General features: G+C 35.9%; 2 protein-coding genes and 1 long non-coding RNA gene across 7 annotated transcripts in view; 1 reads left to right on the top strand and 2 right to left on the bottom strand.

Annotated features, from left to right (window-relative positions):
- Positions 1-62: 62 nt before the first annotated feature.
- LOC140674519 (uncharacterized) lies at positions 63-1,616 on the bottom strand. Its single transcript, XR_012048241.1, has 4 exons — positions 1,401-1,616; positions 1,127-1,280; positions 587-805; positions 63-258 (listed from the first exon to the last, which is right to left on the bottom strand). It is a non-coding gene; the product is annotated as an uncharacterized lncRNA (long non-coding RNA).
- A 1,255-nt stretch (positions 1,617-2,871) lies between these two features.
- On the top strand, positions 2,872-7,901 carry Ipo9 (Importin 9). Of its 3 annotated transcripts, none has more exons than XM_072908837.1 (14): positions 2,872-2,982; positions 3,355-3,446; positions 3,527-3,893; positions 4,010-4,243; positions 4,328-4,694; positions 4,764-5,011; positions 5,097-5,361; positions 5,472-5,785; positions 5,873-6,092; positions 6,185-6,456; positions 6,523-6,931; positions 7,244-7,392; positions 7,502-7,571; positions 7,642-7,901. In XM_072908837.1, the coding sequence occupies exons 3-14, from the start codon at positions 3,558-3,560 to the stop codon at positions 7,845-7,847; spliced, it is 3,090 nt and encodes a 1,029-aa protein (XP_072764938.1). In that variant the 5' UTR covers positions 2,872-2,982; positions 3,355-3,446; positions 3,527-3,557; the 3' UTR covers positions 7,848-7,901. The 3 variants fall into 3 exon arrangements, with proteins under 3 accessions (XP_072764938.1, XP_072764937.1, XP_072764936.1); XM_072908836.1 differs by having other exon boundaries at positions 2,879-2,986; XM_072908835.1 differs by lacking the exon at positions 2,872-2,982 and adding an exon at positions 3,000-3,267.
- Slip1 (SLo interacting protein 1) overlaps positions 6,203-15,257 on the bottom strand; it is a 198,075-nt gene continuing 189,020 nt past the window's right edge. For all 3 annotated transcript variants that reach the window (XM_072908840.1, XM_072908841.1, XM_072908839.1), the window contains 6 exons: positions 14,696-15,076; positions 13,725-13,895; positions 11,817-11,915; positions 11,467-11,502; positions 10,003-11,382; positions 6,203-9,864 (listed from right to left, as the gene is read on the bottom strand). In XM_072908840.1, the coding sequence (XP_072764941.1) occupies positions 9,532-9,864; positions 10,003-11,382; positions 11,467-11,502; positions 11,817-11,915; positions 13,725-13,895; positions 14,696-15,076 (2,400 nt within the window). In that variant the 3' untranslated portion in view covers positions 6,203-9,531. The remainder of the gene's footprint in view (positions 9,865-10,002; positions 11,383-11,466; positions 11,503-11,816; positions 11,916-13,724; positions 13,896-14,695; positions 15,077-15,257) is intronic.

Genomic DNA, 15,257 nt, shown 5'->3' with positions numbered 1-15,257 from the left:
CATAATAACTTTCTAAAATATTATGTAGTAAACGAAAGATATAAGAGCATACAAAAAAGATATTGTTTTAAGATATTTAAAGCATATTTATTACAAACGAATTACTATGCCATATACATTCGTCTACACATACAAACTAATGTTAATAAACTTTCAATGTTTGAATACGTCATACATATTCATTAAACTTCCCTTCGGACCTTTTAAGAGAATGATTTTTAGAGTTTGATTTATTAGTAGTAGTTAGGGAACTGGCCTCTGAAAATAATGAAGAAAACGTAATTTTATATAATATTATATGTATATATTGATTGAAATAATTTGATATTTTATATACACACTACACATTTCGTTCTTTTAGTGAATCTCTTTTATTAACTCTACGATATGACATGCTAGCAGTTTCCCTTTTATTATCAATGCAGTTTTCAATAAAAATTTAACACATTGTATGCAAGAAAAAAGAATTATTATTTTTTATTAGTTTGAATCCGCATACAATGTGTATAATATTAATCAAATTGTAATAATTTTATTATTAAAATGTAATCGAAAATATAAAGTTGTAATTAGTTACGCGACTTACATAAATAGCGTAGGAAGTAACATCTGCATTCACCGTACTTGCATTGTCCTCCACTTAAGCGTTTGTCATCAATACATTTACTATTGCAATTATGATCATTAAAAATACTATCACCACCAGTACAAAGCTTATCGAGTTGTTTGACAAATAGCAATTGCCAAACTTTGTTTTCGTCCTGCGGCCGCAAGCCTTTATCGTTGTATATCAATCTTTTTTCATCTAAAATACACATAACAGAAAAATGGTGTTATAATATTAAAACAAAATCACAATACTTATAAAGATATAGTTATTAATATTTAAAAAGTTAAAGTAATTACAAAATATAAAGTAAAAATATAGACTTAAATACATTTGAATTATTTTTAATGTAATATAAAAAAAAACATGAAAACAAGAAAACTGTCGCACATATTATATTTAATTTAGACACGCATAACACATCATCATTTGCGTGTGAACATTCTCATTAGACTGTATATTTGCGTTTAAAAAATTAAATTATGAAACTGTAAATATATTTAGCTTCTGATTATATACCTTCATCAAAAAATGCGATGACGCTCGCAGTCACGACCAAAAGAGCGAACACGTAGATCTTCATCTTGAGGCGATGATATGAATATTTCCCAAAACTTGTAGTAGAATCAGCGTTATCCAAAAGTGATACGGGATGACATGATTCGCTGCGACTCTATACAGACAATTGTCAATTTAACACCCTTCTCGTCCATATTCATTATATTGATAATTTAAGACCTCTCGACACTATTGAAAAGCATCCATTATAAAAAATAAACAGTTAATCTCTTACCTCCTGTATGCGAATAGAGTTGAGGATCCCGGGTAATCTCGGTCTAATCTAATTATGTTTAAGAAATTATTGACAGATAAATTCTTATTACTTAATTATCGTGAACAAGACTATAGCACACAAGCACACTATCTCTTTGCGTCCCAAGATCAAATGCACGGGAGCGGTCGTCCGAAGATTTTATACCGTAGGTATTCGAGAATCTTCTAGAATGTTTTTGATTTGTTCGTTGAGTGATGTATAGAAAGTCAATCTTAAAATTGTTATTCTGCTTTAATGTTATTGTTTTTTTGAGTTCCTTCGGACGACCGCTACATGACAAAGTCGAATACGAATCGAGTCGAAAAGGCGACTTTTGATTCGCGAAGCATGACTTCGAGGCGCACTAGGATTAAACGGAGTTATAATGCAATTACAATTTAGTGTGCTTGACAGCTTTATTCTTTTTTTTGACATTAATTATAATATTTTCTCGATCTCTAACACCTTCCATGAGCCAAATAACATCTATCACAAATTATTTCGCACTTTAAGCACGCGATTTATATACTAATAAATGATATTAAAATTATAATAGTGGAGACATACTTCAATGATAATAAACATGATGGTTTTCCCGAGTAGAAATGTTTCATCGGAATTTCTTTGTTTAGAAATCATGCAGAGTAAACATAATATTTTTATTAAACATAACACATTCATGAAATTACAGTTGTAAAAATTGATTGTTCACATCGCGATTTTACTTTCTCAGATTATAATATTATATATTTTATAATTTATACTTATAACGATTGCATTAACAACAAAAATTTTACGACTTTTTTTCATTAATGTTATATAATAGTAAGAAAAAATATTAATGTTAACGAAAAAATTTTTTGTCTAAAATGTAATACGAAAAATTGATAAATATAATGTTTTGAATAGTACACATAATTCTCATAAATATTGTTGATAATAATTTAAAACTGCTTTTAGGTCATAATTTTAACAATAAATATTTACTATTATGTGTAAAATGATGGAGACTTATTTTGACAGTTTATTTATCAGCATAAACATCACGCATTTCGAAAGTCTCTACAGCTCTTGTAAAGGAATTTCTTTCTAAAATAAAATTAATTAAAAATTCACTAATATAGAGAATATTCGTACATTCTCTTATAATTCATCTAAAAATTCAAAATTAGATGAATAGAATTAACTATGCATGAATGTATATTTCAAATCCACAATTATTTAGCACGGGCTCTAGACGAGTTTCTATCGATTTCAATCTCATTTTGCTCCTAAATTGAAAGCAAATCAAAAATGTTCCGATGGAAATTAGATCATTGAGGAATGAACCTAAATATGTAGTTCTGCTTGCTCTAAAATGAATCTAGTTGGCGTTAGGGTGTTGCAAGGAAAAACGTCATATGAGAAACGGCAGCATAGCCCTCTCAGATTTCTCTTCCACAAAATCTCGTAGAAGATTACGTATCTCTCACGAAATACGTGAACAATGGTATAACCAATTTGTCGCGAACCGGCTTTTAGGAAGTGTAGAAAATTTTGAACCTTCATCCGCGCACGACCGGTCCGTAAGTGCGGTGGTTATAATACCATTTGTACATAATTCATATGTTTCTACATATGTCGCAATATTTTTTTTTTTCTTTCATATTTATAAAAATTGACGTTGCACATTCGTATTAAATATCGATCCGGATAACAGTAACAGCCTGTGCAGAATCCTATCTACATATTAAATCAACGATAAAAGTTCGAGGCGAACCGAGATACCAAACTCTTGTCATTTCTACGTTTTCGAAACGTGACAGATACATATGTAGTATTATACTGCGTGTCTCGCGAAATAAATGTTAATTTTAAGCTTTCATTTAATTCATTTATTCTTTCTCTTTCGTTTCTATTCGTTTATATAGATGTAATATAATATTCTGTACAGATATATTGCAAGATGTCAGGGTCAGGTGTTATAACTACATAGTATGTAAAAGCAAATACGATTAAAATACAACAGTGACGCTGTAAATTTAGGTAAAATATAGCACAGGTGATAAATAATTAAATTATGTGGACGCATAATTAAATGTCTAATTTTGAAAAATACTTTACAGATGCTGGCTAAGCTAATTTTTCTTTCGCACAATGATTGCCAGCGACATACAAGGCTCCTTGAAGGAAGCTCTGTACGAGACATTAACAGAAATTTTGTCACCGCATTATGAAACCCGCACTGCAGCGGAAGAGAGAATTCAAGCTTTAGAAGTGACAGAGGAATATGGAGTACATTTGACAGAATTTGTCATTGATCCCAATGGGCATTTACCTATCAGACAGTTGGCTTCTGTTTTATTGAAACAATATGTTGAAACGCATTGGTGTTCATTAGCCGAGAAGTTCCGTCCACCAGAGCTTAATAATACCGCTAAAAAGAAAATTAAAGAGTTACTACCTTTAGGGCTTCGAGAATCTATTAGTAAGGTAATTTTTTACTCAAATTTAATTTGTTTAAAAATTCAATGTAATATTATATCATATTCCATATTGATAGAATTTTTATATATGAATATAGGTAAACAAGGTATTTTTAATTTTAGGTACGAACTGCAGTGGCTTATGCAATATCTGGTATAGCGCATTGGGATTGGCCTGAGAATTGGCCTGCCTTGTTTGATGTTCTTGTCAGCTATTTAAGGGAGGAGAATGAATATGCTGTTCACGGAGCAATGAGAGTTTTGACAGAATTCAGTCGAGACGTCACAGACACTCAGCTACCCAATGTGGGACCTATTATTCTTCAAGAGATGTACAGGATATTTCAAAGTGAAAATGTAAATTTTTGATTTACAAAACAAAATATTTTTTTTGGATAATTTTGTTTCATTGCATTATATCATCTTTTTGTCTTGCAACAGTATTCGATTAGAACGCGTGGTCGTGCAGTCGAGATTTTCATAACAATTACGACCTTGGCTGCTAATATGGGAATTTATGAGAAAGGGTTTACGGAGCAGTATCTGCAGCCAATCATTCCTATGTTCTGTGAGAAGTTCGTTGAGTGCCTCAGAGTGCCTAACAGCCCAAATAGTGACAGTGGATTCAAAACAGATATTATTAAAGCCATAAATTGTCTTGTTACAAAGTTGCCCAAATATGTATCGCATCTTTTACCTGAAATGCTGCCACCCGTATGGGAAACTTTATGTCAGAGTGCAAAGATTTATCAGGAAACGACAGTCAATGCCGATCAAGATATCAATGATAAAGAAGTTGATTCTGATGGTATGTTATTTTGAATATGATAGATGACTGTTATTATATTTTTCCTATAAATACGTTTATATTTTCCAGGTGAAGTAATTAATTTCAACAGTTTGATTATTGCGATATTTGAATTTGTTCAGACTATCGTAGAACGCAAGAGGTTTATAAATATGCTAAACAATATGTTACCAGAAATAATATATTATCTAATAATATTTATGCAAATAACATTCGACCAAATTCAACAATGGACAACTAATCCGAATCAGTTTGTAGAGGAAGACGAATGTATGTTCGACTATAATGTCCGTATCTCTGCGCAAGAATTTTTAACAGTGAGTACAGGCATAATGGATGAAATAATTAAAAAAAAAAAAAACGTTTCACAAGTATAAAAATTAATACTTTATCGTTCCTCAGACTCTTATCAATAACTTTGAAGAGAAAGCAGTACACGCGCTTTGCGACGTGATTACACGACATATTGAAGCAACAAAGGCACTACAAGCCGGAAACGGCGACGGTAGCAATAGCAATGAAAGTTGGTGGAAATTACGAGAATCCTCCCTTCTGGCGTTAAGCTTGTCTAAGAATACCGTTGTTGAAAAACAGCAGGCTGGAGTGCTGCAGTTTGATATTGTTAGATTTCTAGACACAGTTGTTTTGGGAATGTTAAATGACTCAGGTGATTAATTACATGACGGGTAACCTATATCCTATTTATATTATATTTTTTGAACTACATATAAATAGAAACATTGTAAAAACTTTATGTATATTCCTATCACTTTTTAGAATCGCCACCGTTACTTCTCGGTCGCTGTTTATGTCTCGGCGGACGATATGCCAAGATAATGCCACCAGAAGTGAGTTCTCGATTTCTGGAGGCGACAGTCAATGGCTTACAGGAAAATCAACCACCTTGTATTCGCATCAGCGCTGTTAAAGCGATCTATTGGTTTAGCGAAGCGTCAACTGAGAAAGATTCCATCGTCGATATAATACGTTGCCATATGCCTAATATATTTCAGGGACTATTCAGTCTAGTTAATCAACCGAACACGGATATCCTGATCTTGGTCATGGAAACATTTCAAATACTAGTCTGGGTAATGCTCTGACATTTTATTATTCGTATATTTTAATCCCTTTTTTCCTTATTATTTAAGTTTCTTGATTCTTATTTGTGTTTATAGCAACATAAAGAACTTACAGCATCAGTGGAAAACAAGATTTGTCCTTTGACAATTGCAGTGTTTGTCAAGTATCACAGCGACCCGACTATCCTAGACATATGTCAGAACATATTCAAGGATTTAACGCAGAATCCAAGCTGCATCGAGCCGTTGCAAACTCGTATAATACCTACGCTTATGAGTATGATGGCGATAACTCCTATGAATAAATCAAAGGATGGTATGCTTTCCCTGTAGATGATACGCTCTCTTGTCATACCTAATCGATTTGATCAAACTATTATTTTTTTTAACTTCCTTTCTTTTTGCCAGAGGGAACTCGAGCCGTAGCGTTGGATGTGTTAAAAGTTCTTGTACAATATTCACCGACGCCTCTGAGTAACGCTTTGATCGAGACCGCTTTCCCGGCTGCTTGTCACTGCGTTCTCAATTCGGAGGACCACGCGACGTTGCAAAACGGCGGAGAACTTATACGCAGTTATTTATCGGTGGCAGCGGAGCAAGTAATCGTGCATCGAGACAGCGAAGGACAAACCGGGTTGCAATACATACTGGAAATAATCGCTCAACTTTTAAATCCGCAGGTAATATATTGTCGCTTATTTTTATCGGAAATTAAGTAGGTTTTTACGAGGAATAACATATTTCAGTCGAGCGAATTTACTGCCACTTTTGTCGGACGTTTGGTCACGACACTGATTAAGAACGTTGGGAATAATCTGGGTGAAAATCTTGATCTATTGTTAAAAGCAGTGTTGAGCAAGATGCAAAGCGCCGAAACGTTGATCGTTATGCAGAGCCTGCTGATGATTTACGCGCATCTCATAAATACGCAGTTCGACGCTGTGTTGAACTTTCTGTCGACCGTGCCAGGTCCGACCGGACAAAGCGCACTCGCATTCGTGCTGTCCGAATGGGTCAGTAGACAGCGTCTGTTTCTCGGTAGATACGATCGAAAAGTCGCGACGGTTGCACTGTGCAAGATCCTAGAATACGGAGTCACACAGGGAGATAGCAGGTTGGACGAAATCACGGTCAAGGGCGATATGGTTATTTCAGGTTTGTTATCTTTCAACTATATATTAATTATATTTGATTAATTATTTATTAATTCATTAATATTAATTATATTATACAGATTAGTGGTGATAATTACTACGATGAAATCAATTTTCTTGTTCGACGAAATAAAATTCTTAATTTATTTTTAATTATTATTTTAACACGCGATAAATCAATTTATTGAAAAGAGGATGCTTTTACTTTACGGTTTTATACCAAGTTACTTTATTGTGGGAAAGATATATAAGATAGATATATATTATGTACGGTCTTTTGCGAAATAGAGTTAAAAAAAATTTGGGTATATAGGAAATGAAGACGGTGTGAGGACCAGAAGCAAAGCTGAATCGCAGCCTTATGAATGGACCTCGATGCCTATACTTGTAAAAATTTTTAAAGTAATAATCAACGAATTGGCAAACGATATTGAAATCCTTAACGCCACTCAAGATACGGAAGTAAGTAATACCCGGTTTCCTTCCGTGTGCCCATACTGTCTTTTCTTTATTTTATATTTTTTTTTATTTTCAATTTTACTTAAAATGAAAATATAATTTCGATACCTAGAATTCTGACGACGAGGATGAAGACGAGGACGAATTGATAGATCCCGGAAATGAGACTGAAAACATTTTACGTAAGTTGCACGCGAACAATCTATACGTTATATAATCGTTAAGATATGAATGTCGAAGACTTCTTTACAGAATTTGGGGGCACGGATGAAGATAATGATGATGAAGAGGACCCAGAATTACTGCGGGATTCTATTTACCATTTGAACCTCGGTCAATATCTGCGCGATTTCCTATTGAATTTCTCCACTCATCATTGCTTCCGCATGTATATCCCACACCTGAATGTGCCAGAACTAAAAGTCTTGAATATCATAAATATCAATGCGCTTATGTAATAGGAAAATGATCGGAACAATTTTTGATTTTCATAATAAACGATCTTTTCTATACTCTTCGACGTTCATAATTTTTATGCAGTTTGCCATACCATCTCCTTGCGTTATTTAGATAAGATAAAAGACCTAAAAAGATTACAACACAAGTTCAATTACGATAGTCACAGTTTATCGCCACCGTTGCATATATTAATGCTATATTTTTATATTTGGGTTTTATTTACATTACACATATATTCTTAAAATCATTAAATCGCATCTACATACAAAAGACAGCATACATACGCGCGATTGTTTATATGTAACCTATTTCATATATTTTCTACAATATTATAGTATCTAATGTCATTCCTGATGCGCGTGTTGCAAATATTATGCAGTGAATTCTCGTCAGAAAGTACGTGATAATCGTTTTGTCAAAGCGTCGCGTTTGATTCACACCTATTGGATTATTCTCCTCTCCTTCATATATGCATGTACACACACGTGCATACTTTAAAATACATGTATAGAGTCACAGGGCAGTATAGACATTATTGGCAGTATAGGATTCTAATATTTGATTGTTTTCTGCGAGGGAGAAAAAGGAAATACAAAAATAACAATCGTAAAGTTCGATGCACACGCACGAGAATTAAAACACAGCTTTACCCTTATCCCAGATTTCAATCTTACATATTTTTTTTTTGCGCACATACTTCGTTCATTCTCTAAATGCTTTACAAAATCTTTCTCTTTAAATGCACCATTCGATGTCCACGAGAAATAAGTCAACAACAATGGAATCGACATTAAGGCGATGGTCCTCCGGATATACATTGCCCTGCCGTGATTTCTATATCATAAGCAAATACATAATATTAATATTAATGCACGTTAATATATATATCATACATATCTACAAATCTATTATTACCGATGTCTCTGCGCGTTGAATATTTATTTTTTTTTCTCACGTGTATAAAATAATCTACATATATATTACGGCGTCATAAGTATTTACAAGATTAATTAGGGCGAACGTGCTGTATAAACTCCACACATGCCTACGTACAATTTAGCGACAATTTAAGTTTCTTCGCTTTATTATAGTGCTTTTTAACGTGTCTCTCTTTCTCTCTCTGTCTCTCTTCGTTTCTTTACTTTATTATAAAATCACAAAAATTATTGAACATACTCTCTTACACTGCACATCCAGCAGAAAATTGAAAATAAATATTTTCGTCGTTTTTTATATAATTAAATATAATTTTTATATAATTAATATTAAATTATTTTTTATTCGCGTTAAGAAAAGACAATCACATGCATATATACTTGCTGTAAATATTACTAGAATGTGATCGTTCAATGAAATTCCTACACTTGTATGTATATACATACATGTATCGAGCACGAATAATCTTATATAGATTATTCCAACAAATGCTATATCCTCGACATTGCCCTTCGCGTGATGTAGAAGCAATGTATATATTCACACGAATTATAAAAACAGATGCATAAGTAGTATCACGTGAATAATTCGGGATGAGTGTTACACATGCGGCAAAATATTTCAATGCTTTTTCTCGTACTATATAAAAATCATCCGTAAAAATATATTTTTACGCGTTTCTTTTCACATATTTCTGCGCGACGAGAATGATCAACTTGGAACGAACAAAACGCCAATGGAGTTTGCTTATACCGTGGTAACCGACAGTAGACCCATTAATTTACCCCCCGTGCCGGGGCCGCTCGCTCCCACCCTGTTTCCGTGAACCAACATTTCTTGCACGGTGGTGAAATCATCCAAGGTCGTCTTTTTACGCGCCATTTTCTTGTGACTAAGTTCCACGATGCTTAACGGCTTCTTCGACCCCTTGTCCTCTGTGTGCTCGCATATCAGTAGATCGTTGGTTTGCTGCATCTGCTGCTGTTGCTGTTGCAGCATCAGCTCCTGCTGTCGCTGCTTGCGCTCGCGCGCGCGTTCCAGCTGCCGTTTGCGCTCCTCTTTGCTCCAGTAGCGTCCGACCTAGAATAGTATGCATACAGAATTGCGATTAATTAATCAATTTTAATGATATAAATAAAAAAGAACAAAATCCAAATAAATTATTTCATATTTAATCAATAGTGTAGATTATTTGATCAGTATTCAATCAGGGTTCACCTTCATCTCCGACACGGCGTCGTCCTCCGTGGTGTGACCGGCCCTCTCTTCGCATATCTTGATCGCTCGATTCCGCAGTATCCTATTTCTCACGGGCCTCCTGGCGATGTACCTCGTCCCATCCGCTCTTCTTTTCACCTTCCACTCCATCTGCACCTCCCCCTTGTCCTCTGGCGGTGTCCACGTGGTGGATGTGCACACCTGCTGGCTGCCGACAAACTGGTACTGCGTGAGATTTGGCGCCTGAAAGTTGCCGTGCGACTTGGACTTTCTCGCGCCGCCCGCCGAAGTCTCTTTGGACGTCGTCGAGTTCTTCCGATTGAGCGCCTGCTTGAACAGCTGCTGCTGCAACATCATCGTCTGCTGCAGATTCGCCACGTTCGTATACATGGTATCGGCTGGCAGCGTGTTGGCGTTCATCGACAGGTCGTTACGATCTCTGTGATGATGCGAGGACGAAGACGACGAGCTCTTTCTCACACTCTGATTCTTCGAAGATTGCCTGACTGTCGCGGACGTCGCGCTCGGTGTCATGGGACAATTGCAGCCCAGTTTCTGTTGCTGCTGCGGTGTCTTGGGCGGTGGACACAGCACCAACGTGCTCTTGTGATGATCTCTCTCACCCTGTTGAAGCTCCAAGGTCAGAGGATTGCTGTGACAAGACTCGCCAGTGTTGTACGCGCTCGAACTATCCTTCTCCTCGCCGGAGCTGTTGCTCTTCGAAGAAGACCACTTTTGGTTTTGTTGTCCACCGGCAGACAGGTGATTCTGCGTCGCGCCGCTACTGCTGTGCTGTACCTGCGTAGTCGCGTGGTTCGTTGTTTGCTGCGTCCAATGCTGGTGGTGCTCGTAGGGTGATGAGTAAATCGGCTCGCTGTCCGACTCGGGTATCGTCTCGTAGATGTGTTCCGTGTCGCTCCACACGTGGCTCGAGTAAGCCTCGACGAGCTTCACCGTCGGCGTTGGCGGCGGCGGTGGTCCAGGTTGCTGGCTGCGCAGCGAGATACCCTCCAGCCTCTTGGAACAATCCTTCACTGAATCTTGCATCCATTGCTTGGTACGCTCCTCCGTGTGATGCGCCGGCGAGGTCGCATTCTTGCCGCTTGACTTTTGCGAGTTTTGCGAGTTTTGCGAGTTTTGCGACGAACACGTGGACGAGGAGTTTGTGGAGAAGATGTTGACGGACTGCTGCTGCTGCTGCTGCTGCTGCTGTTGCTGAGTGTGAGAAGGTATGGGTGGAGCCGCAGCTTTCAAGCTGCAGTTGTTTATCTCGGTTTCTTTGGTACGTTCCTCCGTTTGCTGCTGCTGTTGACGGATCAGCTGCTCGATCATGCTGTTCTGATACGCTGGCAGGTTCTCGGGCGAAAGCGGCGGTGATCCCTGAAGCGGAAATGGTTCATGATAGATAGCGATAGCGCGTCAATATGCTTTTTTTTTTCTACCACTTTACAAGATTCAACTTACTTGATGATAGATGCGCCTGTCATCATACTCGTCGTCCTAAAATAAAATAGGCAAGTTAATACATAAAAGCATGTTTTTCATATATTTTTAATTTGCATAATCAATTTATCATTATTTAAAGAGCTATCGCATATTATTTTCTTTTTTTATTTTTTATTTTATAAAGATTTATTTTTTCATATGTACGTGAGAATTTCTTCTAATCTCCATCATATATTTCTGTAATATTATATTTCTTTCAAAGTTTACTTCTAAAGCTTCGTTCAATTTATGTGCATATAATAAATACTAATATGCCGGCTAATATGATTTATTACATAAATAATGATAAGGTGAATATTGAAACGAACTTGATATACACATCGGCTGACGAGAATTGTCACTGCAGTTTTTGTCTCCGCGAACAAGTTCTCGGTCTGCTCCTTATTCGCGACATCCCTGCCGTTGACCTGGAACGAGAGCGAAGATGGTAGGTTCTTTCAATGAATGACGGCCGCTTCTTGATTTCCGAAATGAGTCACTGTTCTCGCGAGAGATGTACATGCATAATGAAACGCTGTATTCTGAATGTAAATCCGGCTTAGAGAAACCCTCCGTCCCTTCGATTCGTGAGCCGACTCCCAACGCAAATTTCCCCTTCCAGAATTTACACTTGCAATAATGGCGCAGCAAAAATACAAAGTTACTTATTTTGAGCCAAAGAATATATTTTAATTTTGTATTTCCTAACAAAACAATGTTTTCTTTAATCACCTAAGGAAATAATGTGTTGTCTCTTTCGCGCTTCTTTGAATATGACTTTCTTGAAAACAATAAATAATTACACAGCCAAAGTAAAATCAAAAAAAGAAAATTCCCCGATTTTTAATTATAATTTGACGCGACTTAATACGACTCGATCTTTTTCACCATATTATGAAAATATAAAAATTCATATCTTAATAAAAAACTGAAGGTAAAATTAAATAATTCATACAACTTTAATAATTTAATTAAACCAATTAATAATGATAATGAAATAAATATAGCATATATTAATAAATAATATAAAGCTGTTAATCATTCAACATTTATATCTCAATAAACAATTCTAATAAAAGTTGGGTTTAATTTTAATTCAAATATTAAGTAAAGAAAATATAAATAAATTCAAAGAAGAAAAAAAAAAGAATTTTAAAATTATTAATATATAAAAATATTCAAAGACATGCTCGAATTCCTTCTTTTTCTTGAGCGAATCTTTGGGGAGGAGAGAAGTTAAATAGGCAGGGATAATTTTCGGTAAGATGTCGAATAATGTCACACTAAATCATAGACGGAAACACAAGAGCTCGTTTACAAAGGAATCTAGACAGACAGACAGACAGACAGACAAACGGACGGAGGGCGACAAATCCATCATATATATTCATTCACTGTACTCCGTCGTCCCATTTCCCTTCGACTCGAGCGTGAAAGAGAAAGGAAGGGCGAAAGCAAGCACGGCTCGTAATTATAATCTGCCTAATGAGATTTAGAGGCTTATGCAGAGCTTAGGAGAATCCTCGGCGGGGATAATGAGGCGTCAACAGGAAATTCGCGAACGTCATGGATCCGCCCGAACGAGATCCGTGATGGAAAATTTTGCAATCGTGGCCAACGAGGGTGATCTTGGAACAGAAAGCACACATACAAACCCCCGGTGGCGTAAATTCGCCATTATTAGCTGCTTTATATGCGGTATGTTTGTATTATTGCTCCTCGGGGGCTTTTGCTAGTACTTCCGCGCTTACCTCTCTCAGCCTATTAAATTTATACGATACGTTACATCCTATATTATCCGTAACTTCCCTCACTGAATTCTCGATGAGCTTTATTACACTATATTACACGCTTTTCACTGACTCGGCTCAAGATAAAGTATCACGTCCGAATTAATGGAAGGTATTTAATTTTCGCCAATTTTCCTGGTAAAATTGGAGATCTTCTCCCTGTATCTCGCAAACTCTATCGCAGCTTTTACGCTTTTCAGATTTTATGACTAATTTGACGAAATATCGGGGCACTCTTCTTATGTTAGGAAAATTATTAAATTTTATATATGAATAAAAAATGTGTCTCTCTTTTTTTTTTTTTCCCTATCATTAACAGTGCAAATTCTGACATATATTGCGTTGCGAGTTCTGATCTCATTTTTTTTATTTTTTATTTTGATCGAATTTTCGGCGAAAATTGTGATAACGTTTCTAGAGAATGGAGAATGGAATTTCTGAATTTACCCGCAAGATTTGATCTCCTTCTCGTAACCGACCGTCCCGGGCTGCGAGACTTTCAGGAACTATTTCCGAGATGTAAACCTCTGTGTCGGCGTCCTCGCTGCCGGAACCGGAGCTATAACACACGGTCAGCCCGAGCTTCTCGGCACTTCCGCTTTTCCGCAACGTCACCTCCTTCAACAAAATTTCAGTAACAGTATTAATGCTCGCCATAGGGTAGACAATGTTCGGCGAAACTAAATACACTCGTATTTGCATAGAGTCTTCCTCATTAACTGATATTATCAGTTAACTGATATTACCATTTAACAAACATTAGGTAAACGAGATACGCTGTTACACATAATCTACAGTACACGCATTATAATTTTCATCTTACATATTATTTCCTTTTAAATTTTACTGACAATTGATTTTGAAAAAATAATTTAAAAACATTTTTCTTAATTGAGAAATTATTTTTCCAAACTTTTATTAATATAAATAGAGGTGTCTTTATCATAAAACTTTTATCTATAGTACACATTATAATTTTCACACATATTATTTTCTTTTAAATTTTACTGACAATTGATTTTGAAAAAATAATTTAAAAACATTTTTCTTAATTGAGAAATTATTTTTCCAAAATTTTATTAATATGAATAGAGGTTTCTTTATCATAAAACTTTTACATAGAATACCTTTTGATATTTCGCTTTTGAGTGACTGAAAATTTATGTTATGTCTAAAGTTTCATTAAAATCAAAATTTTCAGGTTCATGAGATTCCCTCGAGTTAAAACTCTTTCTTCCAAAATTGATTTTTATTTTAAATATATTTTTTCAAAAGATCTAAATTTATTAATAAATTTTCCCATCTATCATCACACCCACTCAATATGATAATATTTCAAATTAAATTGTTTCAAATATTTTTATACTGCGTTAGAAATTAAATTCATATTCAGATATAATTATAATTTCAGTAGATACCTCAAAGTCGATGTCATGAGTGAGAAAGTCCTCGAAACTGTCATTCGCTTGTTCCTCGACGAGGGGAACCGGTAGCAACTCCTCCTCTTCTATGAGACCTGCCCAATCCGTTTGGACCGCAGTCGATACCAAAGGACAGGCCGTGTCCTTCTTGACGTCATCGTTGCACATACGCTCTTCTATCGGGCCCCTCCCGTTCGTCGTTCCCTCGTTCTTATCCTGACATGTGATCCTTTCGTGCTCCTTGGAGGGTGTCTGAGGGACCTGTTGATGTCCGCTAGGTTGTCGTCGAAGGACTTCGACGATAATTGGCTCCTGAGCCGATTGAAAGCAACGGACAGCATCCTCGTGACTAGAGTTTGAAACGTCTTGTCCGTTTACCTAAAAAAAGAAGAAGAAAATAAAATTGAGATTATTTTCAATTATTTCATATGCAATAAAAATATGTCTCATCAAATATCTTTTTCTATCGACGATTGAGAAGATGTAGCAAGGGACGTAGAGGGGGACGTCTCGTCTTTCTTCCCCTCTCTTCCTGCCTTTAATTAAAATATACTGTTTC

The sequence above is a fragment of the Anoplolepis gracilipes genome, chromosome 16 (assembly GCF_047496725.1).
Source record: "Anoplolepis gracilipes chromosome 16, ASM4749672v1, whole genome shotgun sequence".
In the NCBI taxonomy this organism is placed as follows: domain Eukaryota; kingdom Metazoa; phylum Arthropoda; class Insecta; order Hymenoptera; family Formicidae; genus Anoplolepis; species Anoplolepis gracilipes.
The sequence above is the reverse complement of the archived record's forward strand: the minus strand, read 5'-3'. Positions and strand labels throughout refer to the sequence as shown.